At 34.0% G+C, this 19346-nt stretch overlaps 1 protein-coding gene across 1 annotated transcript in view; it reads right to left on the reverse strand.

Annotated features, from left to right (window-relative positions):
- Positions 1 to 19346, reverse strand: part of NF1 (neurofibromin 1) — a 246631-nt gene that overhangs the window by 120225 nt on the left and 107060 nt on the right. The window contains exons 29-33 of the mRNA XM_019646973.1: positions 10152 to 10214; positions 5474 to 5632; positions 4863 to 4960; positions 3488 to 3634; positions 1095 to 1241 (exon numbers count right to left, since the gene is read on the reverse strand). Of these exons, the coding sequence (XP_019502518.1) occupies positions 1095 to 1241; positions 3488 to 3634; positions 4863 to 4960; positions 5474 to 5632; positions 10152 to 10214 (614 nt within the window). The remainder of the gene's footprint in view (positions 1 to 1094; positions 1242 to 3487; positions 3635 to 4862; positions 4961 to 5473; positions 5633 to 10151; positions 10215 to 19346) is intronic.

Here is a 19346-nt window from a genome sequence, read left to right on the forward strand (position 1 = left end):
ACTGCAATACACCAACAGTCAATCTGATAACCGAGAAGGCTATTAAGTGACTAACCAGCAGGGAGTGCACACAGCGCGAATACGCTGGACAAAGGGATGATTCACGTCCTGGGCAGGACGTTGTGAGATTTCATCATGCCACTCAGAATGGTGCGCAATTTAAAATTTATGAATTGTTTATTTCTGGAATTTTTCATTTACTATTTTTAGACTACGTTTTGACCACAGGTAACTAAAACTGTGGAAAGTGAAACTGCAAATAAGGGCAACTACTGTGTATGTAATATGTTTAATAACAGGCACCTACAATGCAAGTCACTTTACATACAAATCTGTAATGTAAATTAACTTCTGAATGTCAGATTCTTCTTTTTTCTCTCTGCCCCTGGCACACCCTATGAACAAAACACTTAATCCACAGTCACTACGAAGCACATACTAAGTGACTAAGTGTAAAGTGCTATGAAAGTTACTTTAAAGACTAAAGGATTCAGCATGACTTCACTGTAACATCATAAAGACGAACATTTAACAACAAGGATCTTTTAGTTCAGAAACTAAATCCCTCTAAATGAGATTCAAAACAAATGTCCAAAGAAATACATTTTATAGCAATGGTGAAGTATACTGTATTCTCTGAGCCTCAATCTAAATAACATTAACTTTTATAGGAGGGTTCTGAAAAACAATAGCGTGGCATCAAGAATTCAGCACTTAGAACCAAAGGACCTATGAATTAGAGGTGGACTCTTGGGCAAATCAGTTATTCACTTTGAGCTATATTTAACTATAATACGAAGATAATGTTATCCACCCTCCTTTATAAGTATTAATGCAAAAGTACCTCAAATCAACACGATAAAGTACTAGTCAATAAGGTACACTTATTTTTTATAAGAAAATCAACTCTAAAACAAAGCATATTTCAATAAAGTATAGGGTAAGAGAAAAGTTAAATTCCACAATATGCCAATGTGGTTGTTAGGTACATCTTTCCTGATGATCCTCTATCAAAAATACAAGCATATCTAACATGCGACCTGTAGTGAGCCTTGCGCCTCAACCAGAAGAAAGCAGTCAAGGTGGTACTTTACCTGGTCATGAATTCCTCGAACTTGGAGCTGGTAAGGTTAAGGCTGGACCAGTGTGTATCTGCCACAGGTTTGTGCTCTGGGGGACCCAGGTATGCGAGAAGGGTCGCCATCTTATCAAAAGGTCGTCTTCCAACAGCTTTGTGATCCCTAGACATAGCAAACAACTTAGAAAAGAAGTAGCAGTTCACATTTAGCCATACACGTTTCTTTAGGTTGTCACTTGCTGCTTTTGTTTGTGCTGCCAGCTGGGGGTTCCTACTGATTTGTGAATGGCACCAAAAAGATCTCAGGTGTTATAAGTATACACTGAGACATTTTAGAAATATAACCACTCCCAAAACGATAAAATTTACAAACAATTTTTTTTCTAGTATTCTGAATCCATTACCATTAAACAGGCAATCAGTAAGTGAAAATAACCTTCTGATCCCCTTTTTCTCAGGATGAAAAGAATCTATTTGAGAAACCATTATTTAGGAACTGGACATATTGTCCCTGATACTGTATTTCAGAACACAGCAACCATACATCTAGGTAACACACAAGGACACAAATATGAAGACTATTTACGACATCATAATTTAAAATAGTGAAAAGCAGGAAACAAACCTAAGTATCCATCAATTAGGAAATGCAAAAACAAATTGTGGGGCCGGCCGAGTGGCACGTTGGTTAAGAGCTGGCTTGGGACGCCAGACGGCCCCAGTTCGGATCCCACATATGAGGGCCAGTGACACTGCCCTCCACAGCTAAGATGCTGAACAACAGCTCAACCTGGGGCTGGGCTGCCGTGGGACGGCGTAGGCTGCAGCCCCTGCTGCAGTGGGCTGCCATAAGCTACAGTGAGTGGCTGACAGCCAGCGTGAGCAGCCAACAGCCGCCGTGAGCGGCTGTCCAGAAGCTGGCGACTGATCTGCCTCACCCAGGAAGAGCGCAATGATGGTGCCAACTTGGGTCAGTGAAGCAACGTCCTCCACAACTAGACTGAAGAACAAAAGAACAGCAACTTGTCTGTTCCCCTTTCCCTGATTCCCCAGCGCTGTTTTCCATCCCCAATTTCCCAATTAAAAAAAAAAAAAATCTTTAAAAAAAACCAAAAAAACAAATTGTGATAGTCATTCAATGAAATACTAACATAAGTTAAATAAAGGATACTTCTCAAATATTGTGTAGAGACTATATTCAATATATTATTTCTGTAAAATTTTAAAACACACAAAACTATGTTATATATACCTGTGTTTTATATATACCTATAATTTCTTGTTTTGTCAGTTACATAGAGAGAAGTAATATCTTTTTTCCCCCATGAAATAAAATGTTACAAAGATCTGAATATGGCAAAATAAATAATGTTAAAGCTAGGTGGTAGACATGACTCTCATATTATGTTCTATATACTTTTTTGTATGTTTGAAATGTGTGTATTTTTTTTAAAAAACCAAATTAAAAAAAAACTCTCTAGCATCAAACTACATGAATATGTGAATATGTATGTGAACTATATAAGAAAAGTGAATGTTTGCATTTCAAAGTTCCATAGTTTATTTTAGTGTCACACAGATAAAGCATCTTCATCTTTCTATTTTAGGGAACACCTCAGTCACGCTCACATCTATTTCAATCCATTAATAATTCATAAAAGATTAAAATGCTCTCTCTCTTGAACTCCCATATAATTAGTTATTAGTTAGCCTTAGTTTCATGGTCTTCCGCCTTTCCCATGAATGTGCAAACCATTTTTGTTGGCACTTAAAAATAATCTGGACTCACTTTACCTTTGTAAGAGAGCTCCCATATATAGGAATTCGGGCCCTTTACAAACATACATAACTAGAAAGGGCAGCAAGTGATTCAGGCTACAAAAGACTAACTAAAAACAGGCAATGAAACAATTCTCAAATAAATAATTTTCAACTATTGAGTATTTTCTATACAGAACTTTATTTGCATGGACTTAAGAGTATCACAAATGGGATTGTTATAGAATTAAAACATTGGGCAATGTTTTATTTATTAAATTCCTCAGAATTAGCTGCTCTTCAGACTCAGGGGTCAATACTCATTTGACCTTTCAGTAAATTTAAACTTCTCTATGTCTGTTGCACATTATGTTTGATAGTTTGCAAACCAAAAAAAGTGAAAGGGCTAATTTGTGACTTCTTAGCTTAACATGAAAAAAAAAGTCTGTAGCACCTAGGTAGACTTCTTGATCATTTAATATGACTTAACCTTTTGCCTATATATTTTTTAAAAGTCTACATTTCTTTTTCCCAACCATAATTCTTATTCTAAGAAGATGCAAAGTAAAAAACATTACTCATGACCAATAATTTCGTTAATATAAATTCAAACTGAGAGTTTTCAATATGCCCATGACTGGGAAATCCTACCTGTTGCTGGAAAGATACTGGCCAATTTTCTCTTGATTGTTCCAGAGCAAACGATGTAAAGCAAGCACATTGCCATCACTGATGAAGGAAAGACTATGATTTACTGCATCACTTGTAGGACAATCAGACGCAATATCAAGGAAAAACCTTAAAAAACGGAAAATCATTAGAATTCTAAAAACCAGATACACTCATATCTATGTTTGAATTAAATATATGTCAAATAACTTTGTGAAATAAATAAGATTACAAATATGCAGGGCTTGTTCACACATGTGATGGTCATTAAATGAAACAAGAAGAGACAAGGAGAAAGTTGGTTTTCCCTCTTTGATACCTCGCTTCAGCTTCAGAGTAGGCTCTGAGGTCAGACAACAACCAAATTTAGATGGATGAGGCTTTGGAGAGAAGCTTATATTTTGCAGATAAGGAAATGGAGGCCCAGACAAGACAAAAGACCTCCCCAAAGTTATATCACTGGTTAGGTCAGGGCCAGGATCAGAACCTTTGTTCCCTTAACTCTCTATAATGTCAATCGGCTAGAATATGAATCCTATGCCGACATTCACTTTCTCTCCAATGTGGCTTGCAGTCCAACAATACACGTTTTAAACTCCAATTAGAAAGAAATTGATATAAATTATAATAAAAAATGGGAACAGAGAATTGTACAATCTAGCTTAGACTATGAGTCAGATTATATTCACACTGCATGAAAAGCAGAAATCTAAACATTAACTTATATGTATAAAGTACTTTCTCATTAATTATCTCATTTGTTTCTCTAAATCAATTCAGACAGAAAAATATTGTATAATTCCTAGTTTACAGATAAATCAACAACTCAGAGACAAAAAGCAACTAATTAGTTATGGAAACCCAACAGATTTCTAGTTTTCTAAAATCAAAAAAGTTCAACAGTTGTCCAGTTACTCATGAACAAAATCTTATGCATCTGCATTACTTGGTTTAAAGAGTAACATTGTAGTTGATATAATTCCAAGCTGAAGGATCAAAAATACTCTATCAAAAAAATTGTGATTATACACTGTTATGCATTATCTGTACCATTTTGGTTTTAGTTTTTACTAAAGTAATCTTTTCCTGTTTCCTCTCATCCACATTGTAGCAACTTCTATTTTATTTAGCAATATGCCATATCCTTCCTGGTTTGCACATATGGAAATCACTACCAAATTATAAATATGGGTTTACTTCATCACTATCTCTTACAGTAAAATAAGATTAACTATGGTCTTGACCTAGGAAATGAAAAACTTACACAGGAACTTCCTGTACACCAAGCATGTGGACTTAAGCGAAACTGAAAATATTTGACTCAAACAAAGCAATCTACTAAGTGGCAGCTGCTTACCTTCGTGCTGCATCAAAGTTGCTTTTCACAAAATCATTAAAAGGCCGCATATGCTCTTCTTTTGTGAAGAGAACATGATTGGCAATACTCTGAAGTATCTAAACAATAAAACAGGTTATAAAGAACCAGATTATTTATTGTATGAAGTCTACACATTTGTATGTTCTTTAAAAAACATGAATTTTCTCATCAATGTATCTACTGGTAGTTAAAATCCATTGCTCCTCATTCTACAAATATTAGGTGTTGTTTCTATTCTTTCCCAAATATAAATGTAATATATTTACATATATTTATATATATAAAAATACATATTAAAAGATTTTAATGTCTTTTTAACAAAAAAACATACAATATGCATTTTGGTCTTCATTTCAGAATTTCTAGAAAACTATCTTCAGAAGACATTTGCGAAAATGTTTTCTCATGATAATAAGACCCATCAGTTATCAGTCTAATGAATTCCTTTGTAATACAAACAAATAAAAATAAAAGCACATAAGTGAAAACTATAGGGCATTTCAAAAATAAATGAAGTACAATGACTATGTAAAACAGAAAATTTAATTAAAAGAGAATTTAAAGGTTAGATTATCAAAATAATTCTTCACCTTTGACATTAACTTCAAGCCCCTTTCGATTCTAGGTGGTGGCTTTTTATCTAAAATCCCTGCTTCATATGGTGAGACAATGGCAGGATTGATAAATCTGAGGAACATGGCACTTCCCACTGCACCGATGCTGTTCTGAGGGAAACGCTGACTAACCACCTAGAAACAAGGAGTTAAGAACTGAATATATGATTTGAATTAAAACAAGGACATGGGAAGAAAGAGCCTGAAGGTCAAACTTCACGCAAAAACTGAATAGACCAAGCCTCATGAACAACACATTTCTATTTTTTCCTACTCCCAAAACATCAGTAAATGAAGTTCCTGCCCACCATCATTTTAAAGCACTATAAAAATATCTAAGAAAAAAGAAAAATCTCACAGATGAGTTGTGTAGAGGAGACCTGAAAAAAGATCTTAATTTTATCCTTATTGTTTACACTGCAGGTTTGATGAGTAACAAAAACAGACCAAATTTTCAAACAAAGATTATCATGTTTCACTAAGATGAACAGACATCAGAGTATGGTCAACGCAGAAGACGAAGCTAAGTTTGCAACAGCACACTCCTTAAACATCTAATACCTAATAGCAAATACTTACATTTTGTTGTGTACCAGGTACAATTGAATTTCTTGAGCAAAATGTTTGCCATATACAAAACAAAACTTAGTTTTCTTAGATTCCTATTGAGAGAAAAAACTTAAACTTATAAGTAATGTTACTGCCAGTTCTTTTTTCTTCATCAGAAAGCTTTATAAGGACCTACCTATCATTTAAACCATGAAGAACTGGAATTCTTGGGACCTGAAAGAAAAAAGGATCCTACCAGTAGAAGAGTGAACTCCTATGTGTACCTCAATTTATAATTCTGTCAAATTATATAAAAGTTAAGGATTTAAGAAATGGTTGCCCACACTGAAAAACAATGTGAGCTCAATATTTAAAAATGGATTTATTTTCTCTTTTTCTCTTTATAAAATATTCTATTTTGAAGGTCAAGTGATAGATTAGATGGGGGGAGTGTTATGAAACTGGCTCAGCTCTCATCTCTTCCTCCTGTTTTAAGTTAACATATGTAAATGATACTCTTCTGAAATTTACATTTTTTACAGATAATACAGGCACACTTATTTTTAAAGAACATTTACATAACATTTTAATCTCTACAGTTTCTTGCTTAGTGTGGCTAACTGCTTAAAGCAGTGGTAACTGTAATGGCAAAACCACAGCGCTCCACTCAACGTTCTGGGATTCCAGGAATAAACCTGCATTTCAAAGGATATTGGAGAAAATGGGATTTATGTGCAGAATCTCACATAACTCTAGTTTCCTTCACAATGTCTCGATAAAGTAAAACATCTTGTCATGAATCCCCATGGATGGCTCACTGAAGCCAAATTAACTCTGGAAAGAATAAGGATGATTTCATTTCATTCTATTTTTTCATGTGGTACACATTTTAAATGTGTGTGTTCATATTCACTGCCTAAAATCTCAAAATACTTTTCTATCATATCTAATAGGGAATTAGTAAAAGTAACACTTTAGAGAATGATTGCTTTTTAAGCCAAAGAAAATCTTTGTGAGTGGCGTTAACAGAGGTGAATTATAACTGATATATTGTCACCTTCATTTAGGCTAGCTACATCGTTCAGGAAGCTTCCTTTGTGTCATAGGACTTAAGAGTGCCACTCTGCCTGAAGAACAACCTAACACTTAAGGGGAAACTGGTGAAAACAGCTAAATATAGCAGCCTGAGTGGAATGGCTTTAAATCCTAAATACTGTTTTAGAGTTATTTTTAGTGGAAATACAGTTTTAGAAATAGAAAGAAGAAGAAAATCCAAGTGCTTTTACTACTCTAGTACAGTGTTTAACCTTTGGGGGAGTAAGGACAGAAAAATGAACATATACATACACACAGATAAAATTCTTCATACAGTTTTAGAATGTTCTTAGACCATTACTGCTACTGAATTTAGAAACCCCAAATTTTAATCTCAAAACAGAAGAAACTTATCAACAAACCTACAAAATTTTAAAGGCTTTAAGAAATGAACAAGGAGGAAGAGGATTAAAAATGGTTTTATATTTAACTTCAAATAGGTTGTTAAAAAAATTAGCATATATTCACTTTAATCCATTAAAATACTGAAATGTTTTTTTTTAAAGCTAAAAGCCACAGTTTGGTTACCAAAGAACCAGTTAATTTATAAAATACTAACTTGCTGCAAAAGTGTCTTATAAACATCAATAACATATGCACATAGAAAGCTGTTTTAAAATACATTTTGAAAGTAGCTATTTACTGGTTTTCTCTAGGACAAAAACGTTTTAAAGTATGATTCACATTTATACCTGATTTATACTTAGTACTACTCAGTCTCAGAATTTAATGAAAATCTGAGTGAATTATTTCCCAAAGGGAGAATACTGTGAAACTTGTGAAAAGCACTACTACACCTTCGCCATCTTCCACATCTGCAAAAATAATTTATGTCAAAACTAAAAGTATCCACATCTAATTATGTATTTCACTGATGATAGTATCACTGTATTGTAGAATTAAACATGGTAAAATGTAATCAATATTAATAAATACTTTTTCTTTCACCACTAATTTACACCACTGTATTTTTACCTCATACTATACACATACTCAAGTGCTTTTTTCTTTTAATCTGTAAAAATATAATTTAGATCAAAAAGACATTCTATACAAAGGTCAAAGTTGGGCCAGTCTATATGCTGAAATCAGTTACCCAGTCAAATGTCCCCTTCAATCCCCTTAGTAAACATGTTACAATTAAATGTAGTCATAAACTGTCCATCAGCAAAAGGATCACTACCATACATTCTTAATTACCTGAGTTAAGCAGACAATTAGCTTCTCAAAGAAGATCTAACTATACATTATATACTTGAGCATAATAAACAGAAGCATCTATATACTACACAGCTATGTACCAGAAGCCAGAACCTTCTCTATATATTTTACATATTCCAATCCATGATACATATACCCCAAAAGAAAGTTATCTTGCTTTTAAAAGAAAAGATGATTAGATTCTGGTAAGCCAACAACTCCATAAACCAACATTTAAAATTTATAATGACTATACTGTCTTCATACTTCAGAACGTGTTCTAAAATATCTCAAATTACCAATTAGATTCCCTTTGTTTCCATGAGGACCTCATATCACCTGTGCTGAGAAATACATTCCAAAACTCAGTGTTACCCAGAAACTTAAAAAAAAAAACAAAAAACCCTGAAAATAACACTAGTAGAAAAAACATTTCAAGGAACAATTTTAGACAAAATCTTAATAAATAAAGCAATGTTAGGAAGGCTAGAAAACATGCTCTAGAGAAACACAGAAAGCCTGAATTTTAATTTATGTGATATACTACACAATGGCATTAGTAAAACACTGAACAAGAGTGTTAGAGACAGTAAATTAATTTCAACAGTGATGGTGTATATTATGTTAAATCCACGTATGCTGAGAATTAGAAGGCTGAAGCATTAGAAAGAAATGTTTTTATTAAGCAAGATGGGCATCCAATCCAATTCATTTGCTCACAGCTGATCAAATTTATTTAACAAACTCAAAAAGTAAACCTTGAATGGACATAAAATCATATGTCTCTAAATTTTAATTCAGTTCTGAATTTAAAACAAATATATTCTATATAAAGCTTTGATAAGGAATCAAAGATGAAACCTGATGTATATTATATTCTAAATTATACCTTTTTAAGTCAACTACCTACATGACTCCTAAAGGTTTTTACATCTTTCTCTAAAGTTATTTAGATTACATGAAAAAGATAATACTCAGCCTAATAATAATAAATCATACTGACAAATGACAAATTTAAAATGAAGGCATGTTATATTTTGGATAAATTCCACTCATGGGAAGAAAATGTTGACTACCATAATTTTCTTCCTTTTAAATTAGGACAGGTTCATAGAAGTAGGAAATATATCCATATCATGTTTGCAAAATGAGGTGTTTCCCCACAAATATGAACTCACTGAATTTTCCTTTATTTTAAAAGTAGTATGTTCTCAGTCCCAATAGTTTAATAATGATTTTTTTTCTAAGGTAAAAGTGGTTTTACCATTAGGATTTTTATAATCTAAGCACAGATATCTAAATTCTGGTTGGGATGGTCTAGATAAAAATAGAGTAAAAAAATACAATTTAGCAACTTTTAGGTAAATTTTGAAAGTAACACTCTCCCTCCATATACTTCTAAGAATTAAGAAAAACCTTCATCTCTAGAAAAAAGAAACCACTCACATTACCTGCAAACAAGAAGCAAGAATGAAGAGAATCAGCATTTCCTAAGGCCTTGAAATTAAGTTTCTTTTGCATTCATTTATAATTTTAAAAATAACAATAATAAAATTAGACTAGGGATATCCAATGCAACAAACGCCCCCAAAACGCCTTTGGGATAAATCCAACCAAAGGAACACAGAGAATGTTTCAATGTAACTTAATTCCAGGGTTAATTGAAATGAAAGCTATTTTGTGCCAGAATTAGTAGAATGATTTTACAGTGAAGGTCAAATAGGCTGAAGTGAAGATGTTCTTAACAAACAGCAAAAGATTTTTGTTTTGCTTTGAAAGAAACAGCTAGTAAAAAGTTCTCCAAACTTACTGATTTTTTGTTTTCCTTTTTTTCTTTTACTGTAGCTTTATTCAGTAGGGAGTGGCAAGTTGCCTACAGAACAGAGATGAGCACAAACAAGTCACAGCACCAACTACATACAGCAACAAAAACAATGTTGGCTTGTACATAAAATTACACGATCAAATGTAACACAAATGGAATCAACAAAAAATTAGAAATCAACTGAATTTTGAGGGATGAATTTTATTTCTGGATTTCAATTTTTAATACATTTTTAAGCCAAAGCACTAAATAAACAGCAAGAAATGTTGAGACAATCATATCTACTATTTCTGGCTATAAATCACAGAAAAGCTCTCCCCAAGTGAATTTGAGGATATTTAATATTTACATTTCAGTTAATTCCTACCTTTTGATAAATTTTACATAAGATGTTGATTATAAGTAGATCACACTATAAAACACTTATGTGTCTACATGATTTTTTCTTGATATATAAATATTTCTCTGTGTATCCTTCAATTGACTTAAAGTTCTTTTTTCCAATAGCTTGCATTTAATTTAGATTCTACTGATTTAAAAATAAACATTAAATGACTAAATATAATAGAAAAGTCACCTTAGATTCTAAATTAAAAATCTCTAAGAAAGATTACTCATAAAATTTCACATATTTTTTCTGTTTACAGGCCACTTCCTGAAAAAGTACTAATCAGAAGAGGTTAAAAGCTCTGCAACATTTGGGAGAAGAATGTTATCAGCTCAACTAGAAATAAGCATTAATATTAAAGTGAAGAAACTGCAGAGAAAATTATAGAATAAAATTGTAAGCCTGCTTAAAATTTTTCACATATTTGACCACTTATATCAGAATGTCTAAAAAAAACCTACCCCCAACCCCCCCCAAAAAAACCCCCACAAAAACAACCCCACAGAGATATATTGGTTTCATCTACCAGAGATCCTTCTAGGCCAAGGAGTTCTTTTAAAATTAAGACTCCTGATTGAACTAGACTAGGCACAACAATTATTTCAAAAATATTTTAAAAACCAAATTCGAATTCTTTAATCCACCATACAGGGCATTTTATTCTAAAAATTCTGTGTATGCAACACCATAACCTATGACAACTTGGGTTTAAAGTTAGTTTGACATTTGTTCATCCATCCATCCATCCAAGTAGTTATGGTGCATCTACATTCTAGGGAGACAACAGTAAAACATGAAGACACAGTCCTTTGCTTACAGAGCTTTGGTTCAAACTTTAAAATTATATATATATAAAAGCACTAGTAACCAAATATTGGGTTGTCGGAAAAGTCATGACGTATTTTGTCTATGTTTTTCAAAGGTCATTTACTTATATAAAGAACAAAGATCAATCAATGATATATTGCCCGTTTTATTCGATAACATTTTGCCATTTTTCAGCGAACTTCATAATTCCTCATTCATAGAAGGACCTGTCTTTATCTGTGCAAAACTGAACAAGGTGCTGATTTACAGCCTCATCCGAATTGAACATTATACCACGCAAGGAGTTTTGAAGAGAGCAAAACAAGTAGAAGTCTGATGGTGCAAGTTCAGGTGAGTATGGTGGGTGTGGCAACACATCCCATCCAAGCTCCAATAATTTTTAATGGGTGATCATACTTGTGTGTGGTCTCGCATTGTCCCGATGGAACACAATTCCTTTACAATTAACAAGCTCTGGACGTTTCTGGGTGATGGATTCATCCAAACTGTCCAATTGCAGACAGTGCACATTCAAATTGATTGATTGTTTCCTTGGAGGAGCTTGAAAAACACGACACCTTTAAAATTCCACCACACTGAGCGCATAACCTTCCTCTGATGAATGTCTGCTTTTGATGTTGTTTGAGGCGAATCATCACATGGGGACCAAGACTGTTTATGCACCACATTATTGTAAACAATCCACTTCTCATCACCAATTATCAGTCGCTTCAAAAAAGGATCGTTTTCCTCACATTTAATGAGCATATTGCAGATGTTTGTATGCGCTGTCAAATGAACTTCTTCGAGTTCATGTGGAACCCAAACACCGAGCTTGCTTTCGTATCCCAGCTTCTTCAGGTGGTCGTGAATGCTTGAATGATGGATGTTCAATGTGTCTGCAATCTCTCGTGTCATGTAACGTGGGTTTGACTCAATCAATGCCTTTATTTTGTTGTCATCAACCTCAGTGGGTCTCCCTGACCGAGGAGCATAGTTGAGATCAAAATCACCAGCACGGAATGCTGTGAACCATCATTGGCACTGACGTTCTTGTAGAGCATTGTCACCGTAAACTTTATGCAACTTTTCACAAGCCTGATGTGCATTCTTCCCTTTATGGAAGTAAAATAGTAAAATATGGCAAAAAGGCACAGTTTGGTCTTCCATCTTCAACTTGTAAAATCTCCAAAACTCAACCAAATCGCTCAATTTTTGTTTTAGAATGAAGCTAGAACTGTCAGCTGTCAAATGACATAGCAATAACATAGATGCAAATGACTCTAATACTTCCAAAAATGAACTAGTGCCATCTGTCGCAAACATTCATCATGACTTTTCTGACAACCCAATATATCACAAAAATGCAGTATTATATACTTTTCTCAATTATGGTATATAACTTCATTTACAGCCTTAAAATTTTGTGTAAACTACTTCTGCTTGGAGAGCAGATTTACTGGAAAAAGATGATACTTATTTAGAATCATAATATTTATATCTTTCTCAGAGTTCTCACACCATAACTTAAGAGAATAGCCATTCTGGGAATTATTTTCTCATTATTCCAAACCTATCAAGAGGAAAAACAGAAATAAATACACAACAAAACGCCTTAATTATAAATCTACACTATTCACAGCTGGCTAGCTCTTCTAATATAAACTTAACCTAATCCACTAAGCAAGGATTATAAAATAAGAGATTTGTTTAAGCATGATTTGGAAAAGCCTTACTGGTAAAAAATGTGAACTCAAGTAAAAAGAGCTGAATCTCAGAGAAGTTTATTAGCTAGCAATATTCTCACTTAGCTTTCAAAATTTCACCAGTATGTCTCAAAGCAGGAGCCATGTTTACTAGTAGAGAAAAAACCCAACAACAAAACAATCGACTACTATTCCTCCCAGCAGAACATAAAAGCACAAAGGTAGCATTATGTTACTGCCAAAGTCAAAAGGGCAAAAAAAAAAGTCAGAAGAGGGAAGATGAATAAAAATAAAAGAGCAAACTAAGGAGAAAACTATATTTGAAAGGAGATGCAATGAAAGAATATCTTGAGATCAAAACTTTTTTCCCTATCTTTATTTTTAAACTAATAAATGTAAAATTCCCTGTGGGTCACTTATTAAAAGAATAAAATCTTATTTATAAATAACATACTATACTTTTGCTCCATAGTACCCTACATCCAACAATAAGTTTACCCAATACTTCAAAATAATGCACTGATACAACATTTAAATAACATTCTTTAAGAGAATAATTTTATGTGAAATTTTAATGATAATTCAGATCTATTATATATTATGAACTGCTTTTAAAAGCACAGCACACACAGTGTTTAATAAGCTACCAGTTATAACCTGGCTCTACTTTCTGAATTATTTTCACTATTTCCCTCCTAAGTAAGAAAGCTGGCAAGAATGTTGTTTACTAGGGTGGGAGGAACCGTTGAATTTATTCCTTCATTAAATATTTCCTAAGTACTTACTAAGTGCCAAGCCCTGTTTCCTTTCACCTTATCAGAATCATGGTTTCAAGCTAGACTCCAAGTTAGCCGATAACATAAAAAACACTTTTCTTCAGGGTGACAATCACATCAAGAATTTCTACTAAAATCTACTAGACCATGTCATCATGTAGTCAGTACTCATTCACTTTCAACCAGCGAAAGTCAAAGCCACTGCCACTTTAGAAATCTACTTGCTCTCCGAAAAGAGTCACTACTAGGCCAACCAAGAAGTTGACCCAGACGATTTTTAATATGTGCTCATCATTTCTTGTCTTTTAAACAGAAGAATTACTGAATTAGATTTAAAGAGAAACCTGAATAATGCCCAAACTTAAGAGAAAATATTATTCACTGTATTAGGTTTCATGTCATAACTAAATCACCCTCTGGTCTCAGATTTAACTAGCTGAAAAAATTATGTGGGGTTCTTCTAAGCTTTCTTGAGCTATTTTGAAAAGACAGAAAAGGTCATGATAAATTGAGCATTTTAATGTTAAGTGTGCTTTACCATCTATGTATATGGTGAAAAGTGTTTTTATAGCTACAGCAGATATAGCTTTATAAATAGGAATGGGGGGAATCTTCACACAGAGCAGCCTCAGACAGCTTCTTAAAGCGGTAATTTCACTGATCTTGCTACTGTCTCTAAGCAACTAAAGCCCTATGCTAAAAAAAACAAAACCCCAAAAAAAACAAAACCCCAAATGGCTGAGGATGACTCTGCAAAGACACAAAGGCATGGGTTTTAGTAAATACATAAATTCTTTCCCCTTATACCCAACCTGTGCCAAACTCCAGACCCACTAATGTTTCTTCTAGAATCACAGTTTAAACAGGCTAAGTGAATTTGCATTAACCTCCCTTGGAATGAATAAATCATTCCTGAAACTCCATATGCAATTCACAAACACAGTGGAAGCCATAAAAGAACAAAGACCTAATTTCCTCAGCATGTAGGAGATGACTGTGGACATATGAACCCAGAAGAATTATTTGCAGAACTAGTGTTAGCAAATCTAATAATTTGATCTGAATGAGGATACAATACACTCATATATTATAAGTAGCATTTTACATAAAATAAACAGATCAGTCTGTCCTAGGAAAACCTGCCACAAACACATTATATCTCTCCCCCCTCCCACCCCGGTATATTGAGAAATAATTTACATATATTACTGTTTAAGGCATACAGCATGATGGTTTGATTTAGGTTCAGCTAACATCCTTCTTCTCGTTTAAATATAATAAAAGAAAAAAAGAAAAAAAATTCTCTTTTGATGAGAATTCTAGGATTTACTCTCTTAACTCTTCTGTGTATCATACAGCAGTTGTACGTTACGTCCCCAGTACTTATAACTAGACGTTTGTACCTTTGACCACCTTCCTCCATTTCCCCCTCCTGTTCGCCTCTGGTAACAGTAAGTCTGATCTCTTTATCAGTTTATTTTAGATTCCACATATAAGTGAGATCATATAGTATTTGTCTTTCTCTGTCTGACTTATCTCACGTAGCATAATGTCTTCGTGGTCTACCCATGTTGTCACAAATGATAGGATTTCCTCTTTTTTATGACTAAATAATATTCCATTATATATGTATATATATCTCACAACTTTTTAATCCATTCATCCATTGATGGACACATTGATGGACATGGCTGTTTCCATGTCTTGGCTATTGCAAATAATGCTGCTATAAACACAGGAGGTGCAGATACCTTTTCAATTCGGTGTTTTGTTTCCTGGGATATATTCCCAGAAGAGGAACTGTTGGATCATATGGTAGTTATATTTTAAATTTTTTGAGGATCCTCCATATTGTTTTCCATAATGGTTGCACCAATTTATAATCCCAACAATAGGGCAAAAGGGTTTCCTTTTCTCCACATCCACACCAGCATTTGTTATCTCTTGTTGTTTTGATAATAGCCATTCTTATAGGAGTGAGGTGATATCTTACTGTGTTTACTTTTTTAAAATTAAAGTTCACTGGGGTGAAAATGGTTAATAAATTTACATGGGTTTCAAGTGTACAATTCTATAATACATCTATATATCACATTGTGTGTTCACCACCCAGAGTCAGTTCTCCTTCCATCACCATATATTTCATCCCTTTTACCCTCATCTACCACTCACCACCTTACCCTCTGGTAACCACTAAACTATTGTCTATGTCTAAGAGCTTTTGTTTCTTTGTCTGTCTTGTTCCTTTGTTGCTTTGTTTTATATCCCACATATCAGTGAAATCATATGGCTCTCGACTTTTTCTGTCTGACTTATTTCGTTTAGCATAATAATCTCAGGATCCATCCATGTTGTCGTAAATGGGACTATTTCTTTTTTTTTATGACAGAATAGTATTCCATTGTGTATATATACCACATTTTCTTTATACAATCATCTATCGAAGGACAGTTTGGCTGTTTCCATTGTATTGGAAGTCCTAGCCAGAGCAATCAGGCAAGAGAAAGAAATAAAAGGCATCTGAATTTGGAATGAATAAGTTAAATTGTCACTTTTTTTTAACATTATTTTTTTTAATTGGGTAACAGTGTGTTTTTTCCAGGATCCATCAGCTCCAAGTCAAGTCGTTGTCTTTCAATCTAATTGTGGAGGGTGCAGCTCAGCTCCAAGTCCAGTTGCTGTTTTCAATCTAGTTGTGTTGTGAGGGGGGGACACAGCCCACCATCCTATGCAGGAATTGAACCGGCAATCTTGTTGTTCAGAGCATGCGCTCTAACCAACTGAGCCACCGGCCGCCCCTAAATTGTCACTTTTTGCAGGTGACATGATGCTATATATGGAAAACCCTAATGACTCCACCAAAAACTATTAGAAACAATAAATGAATACAGTAAAGTTGCTGGCTACAAAATCAACATACAAAAATCCATTGCATTCCTATATACTAACAACAAAACCTCAGAAAAAGAAAAAAAAATTATTTTGCATTTGCAACAAAAAGAATTACTTACGAATAAACTTAACCAAGGATGTAAAAGACCTATACACTGAAAACTGTAAGATATTTTTAATTAAGAAATTGAAGAAGACACAAAGAAATGGAAAGACATTCTCTGTTCATGGACTGGAAGAATCAACATAGTTAACATGGCCATATTACCCAAAGCAATATACAGATTTAATGCAATCCCCATCAAAATCCCAATGGCATTTTTTAAAGAAATATAACAAAACATCATCAGAATATGGAACCACAATAGACAACAAATAGCCAAAGCAATCCTAAGAAAAAAGAATAATGCTGGAGGTATCACACTCCCTGACTTCAGCTTGTATTGCAGGGCAACAATAATCAAAACAGTCTGGTACTGGCAGAAAAACAGACACACAGACCAATGGAATAGATTGAAAACCCAGAAATAAATCCACATAAATACGGACAGATAATTTTCTACAAAGAAGCCAAAAACATACAATAGAGAAAAATAGCCTCTCCAATAAATGGTGCTGGGAGAATTGGAAAGCCACGTGAAAAAGAATGAACCTAGACTATCTGTCACCGTGTACCAAAATTAACTCAAAATGGATCAAAGACCTAAACTTAAGGCCTGAAACAATAAACTACATGGAAGAAAACATAGGTACTAAACTTATGGACCTTGGGATCAAAGAGGATTTTATGGATTTGACCTCAAAGGCAAGGGAAGTAAAAGCTAAAACAAATGAACAGGACTATATCAAACTAAAAAGCTCTGCACAGCATAAGAAACAATCAACAAAATAAAGAGGCAACCAACCAACTGGGAGAAGATATTTTCAAATGACGCTTCTGATAAGGGACTAATAGCCAAAATATATAAGGAACTCATACAACTCAACAACAACAAAAAAACAAACAGTCCAATTAAAAGTGGGCAGAGGACCTGAATAGACATTTCTCGAAAGAGGACATACAGATGGCCAACAGGAATAAGATGCTCAACATCACTAAACACTAGAGAAATGCAAATAAAAACCACAATGAGATATCACCTCACACCGGTTAGAATGGCTATCATCAACAAGACAAATAATACCAAGCGTTGGAGAGGCTGTGGAGAATAAGGAACCTTCATACACTGCAGATTGGTGCAGCTGCTATGGAAGGCAGTGTGGCGGTTCCTCAAAAAATTAAGAATAGAATTACCGTATGACCCAGCAATCCCTCTCTTGGGTATCTACCCAAAAAAATCTGAAAACATTTATCTGTAAAGATATATGTGCTCCGATGTTCACTGCAATTTTATCTTAGTGTGGTTTTAATTTTCATTTCTCTAAAGACTGGAGATGTTGAGCATCTTTTCATGTACCTGTTGGCATTTTATGTATCCTCTTGGAGAAATGTCTCTTAAGGCCCTTTGCCCATTTTTTAACTGGGCTATTTGTTTTTTTGTTATTGAGTTGTATGAGATCTTTATATATTTTGGATATTACCCCTTATCAAATATATGGTTTACAAATATTTTTTTCCTATTCTATAGGTTGTCTTTTCACTTTGTTGATGATTTTTTTGGGCAGAAACTTTTTAGTTTGATGCAATTACACTTGTTTATTTTTTATGTTGCTTGTGCTTTAGGTGTCATATCCAAAAAAGTCATTACTAAGACCCACTTTAAGAAGCTTTATTCCTGTTTTCTTCTAGGAATTTCATGGTTTCAGTCATACATTTAAGTCTTTAATCCATTTTGAGTTAATTTTTGTGAGTGGTGTAAACTATGGGTTCAGTTTCATTCTTTTACCTGTGAATACCCAATTATTCCAGCACCATTTATTGAAAAGACTATCTTTTCTCCATTGAATATTCTTGGCTCCCCTGTCAAATATTAATGGACTATTTATTCTTGGGTTTATTTTGTGGCTCTTGATTCTATTTCATTAGTCTATTTGATTGTTTTTATGCCAAAACCATACTGTTTTGATGACTACAGCTTTATTGTATAGCTTGAAATCTGAAAGTGTGATGCCTCTTGCTTTGTTCTTCTTTCTCAAATTTTCTCTAGCTGTTTGGGGTCTTCTGTGGTTCCATATAAATTTCAGGAGTTTTTTTTTTTCTTCTAATTCCATAAAAGATGCTCTTGGAATCTTGATAGGGATTGCATTGAATCTATAGATGGCTTTTGGTAGTATTCACATTTTAACAATATTAATTCTTCCAATCCACGAACACTGGATACCTTACATTCATTTGTATGTTCTTTGATTTCTTTCATCAATATCTTAAAGTTTTTAGAGTGGAGATCTTTTACCTCCTGTGTTAAATTTATTTATTTATTTATTTTTAATTTTCATTGGGGAATTGGGTGATGGGAACAGTGCTGGGGAATTGGGGGAAGGGGAACAGACAAGTTGCTGTCGTTTTGGTCTTCAGTCTAGTTGTGGAGGACGTTGCTTCACTGGCCCAAATTGGCACCATCATTGCGTTCTTCCCAGGCGAGGCAGATCAGTCGCCGGCTTCTGGACAGCC

This window comes from Hipposideros armiger, unplaced genomic scaffold, assembly GCF_001890085.2.
Source record: "Hipposideros armiger isolate ML-2016 unplaced genomic scaffold, ASM189008v1 scaffold_108, whole genome shotgun sequence".
In the NCBI taxonomy this organism is placed as follows: Eukaryota; Metazoa; Chordata; class Mammalia; order Chiroptera; family Hipposideridae; genus Hipposideros; species Hipposideros armiger.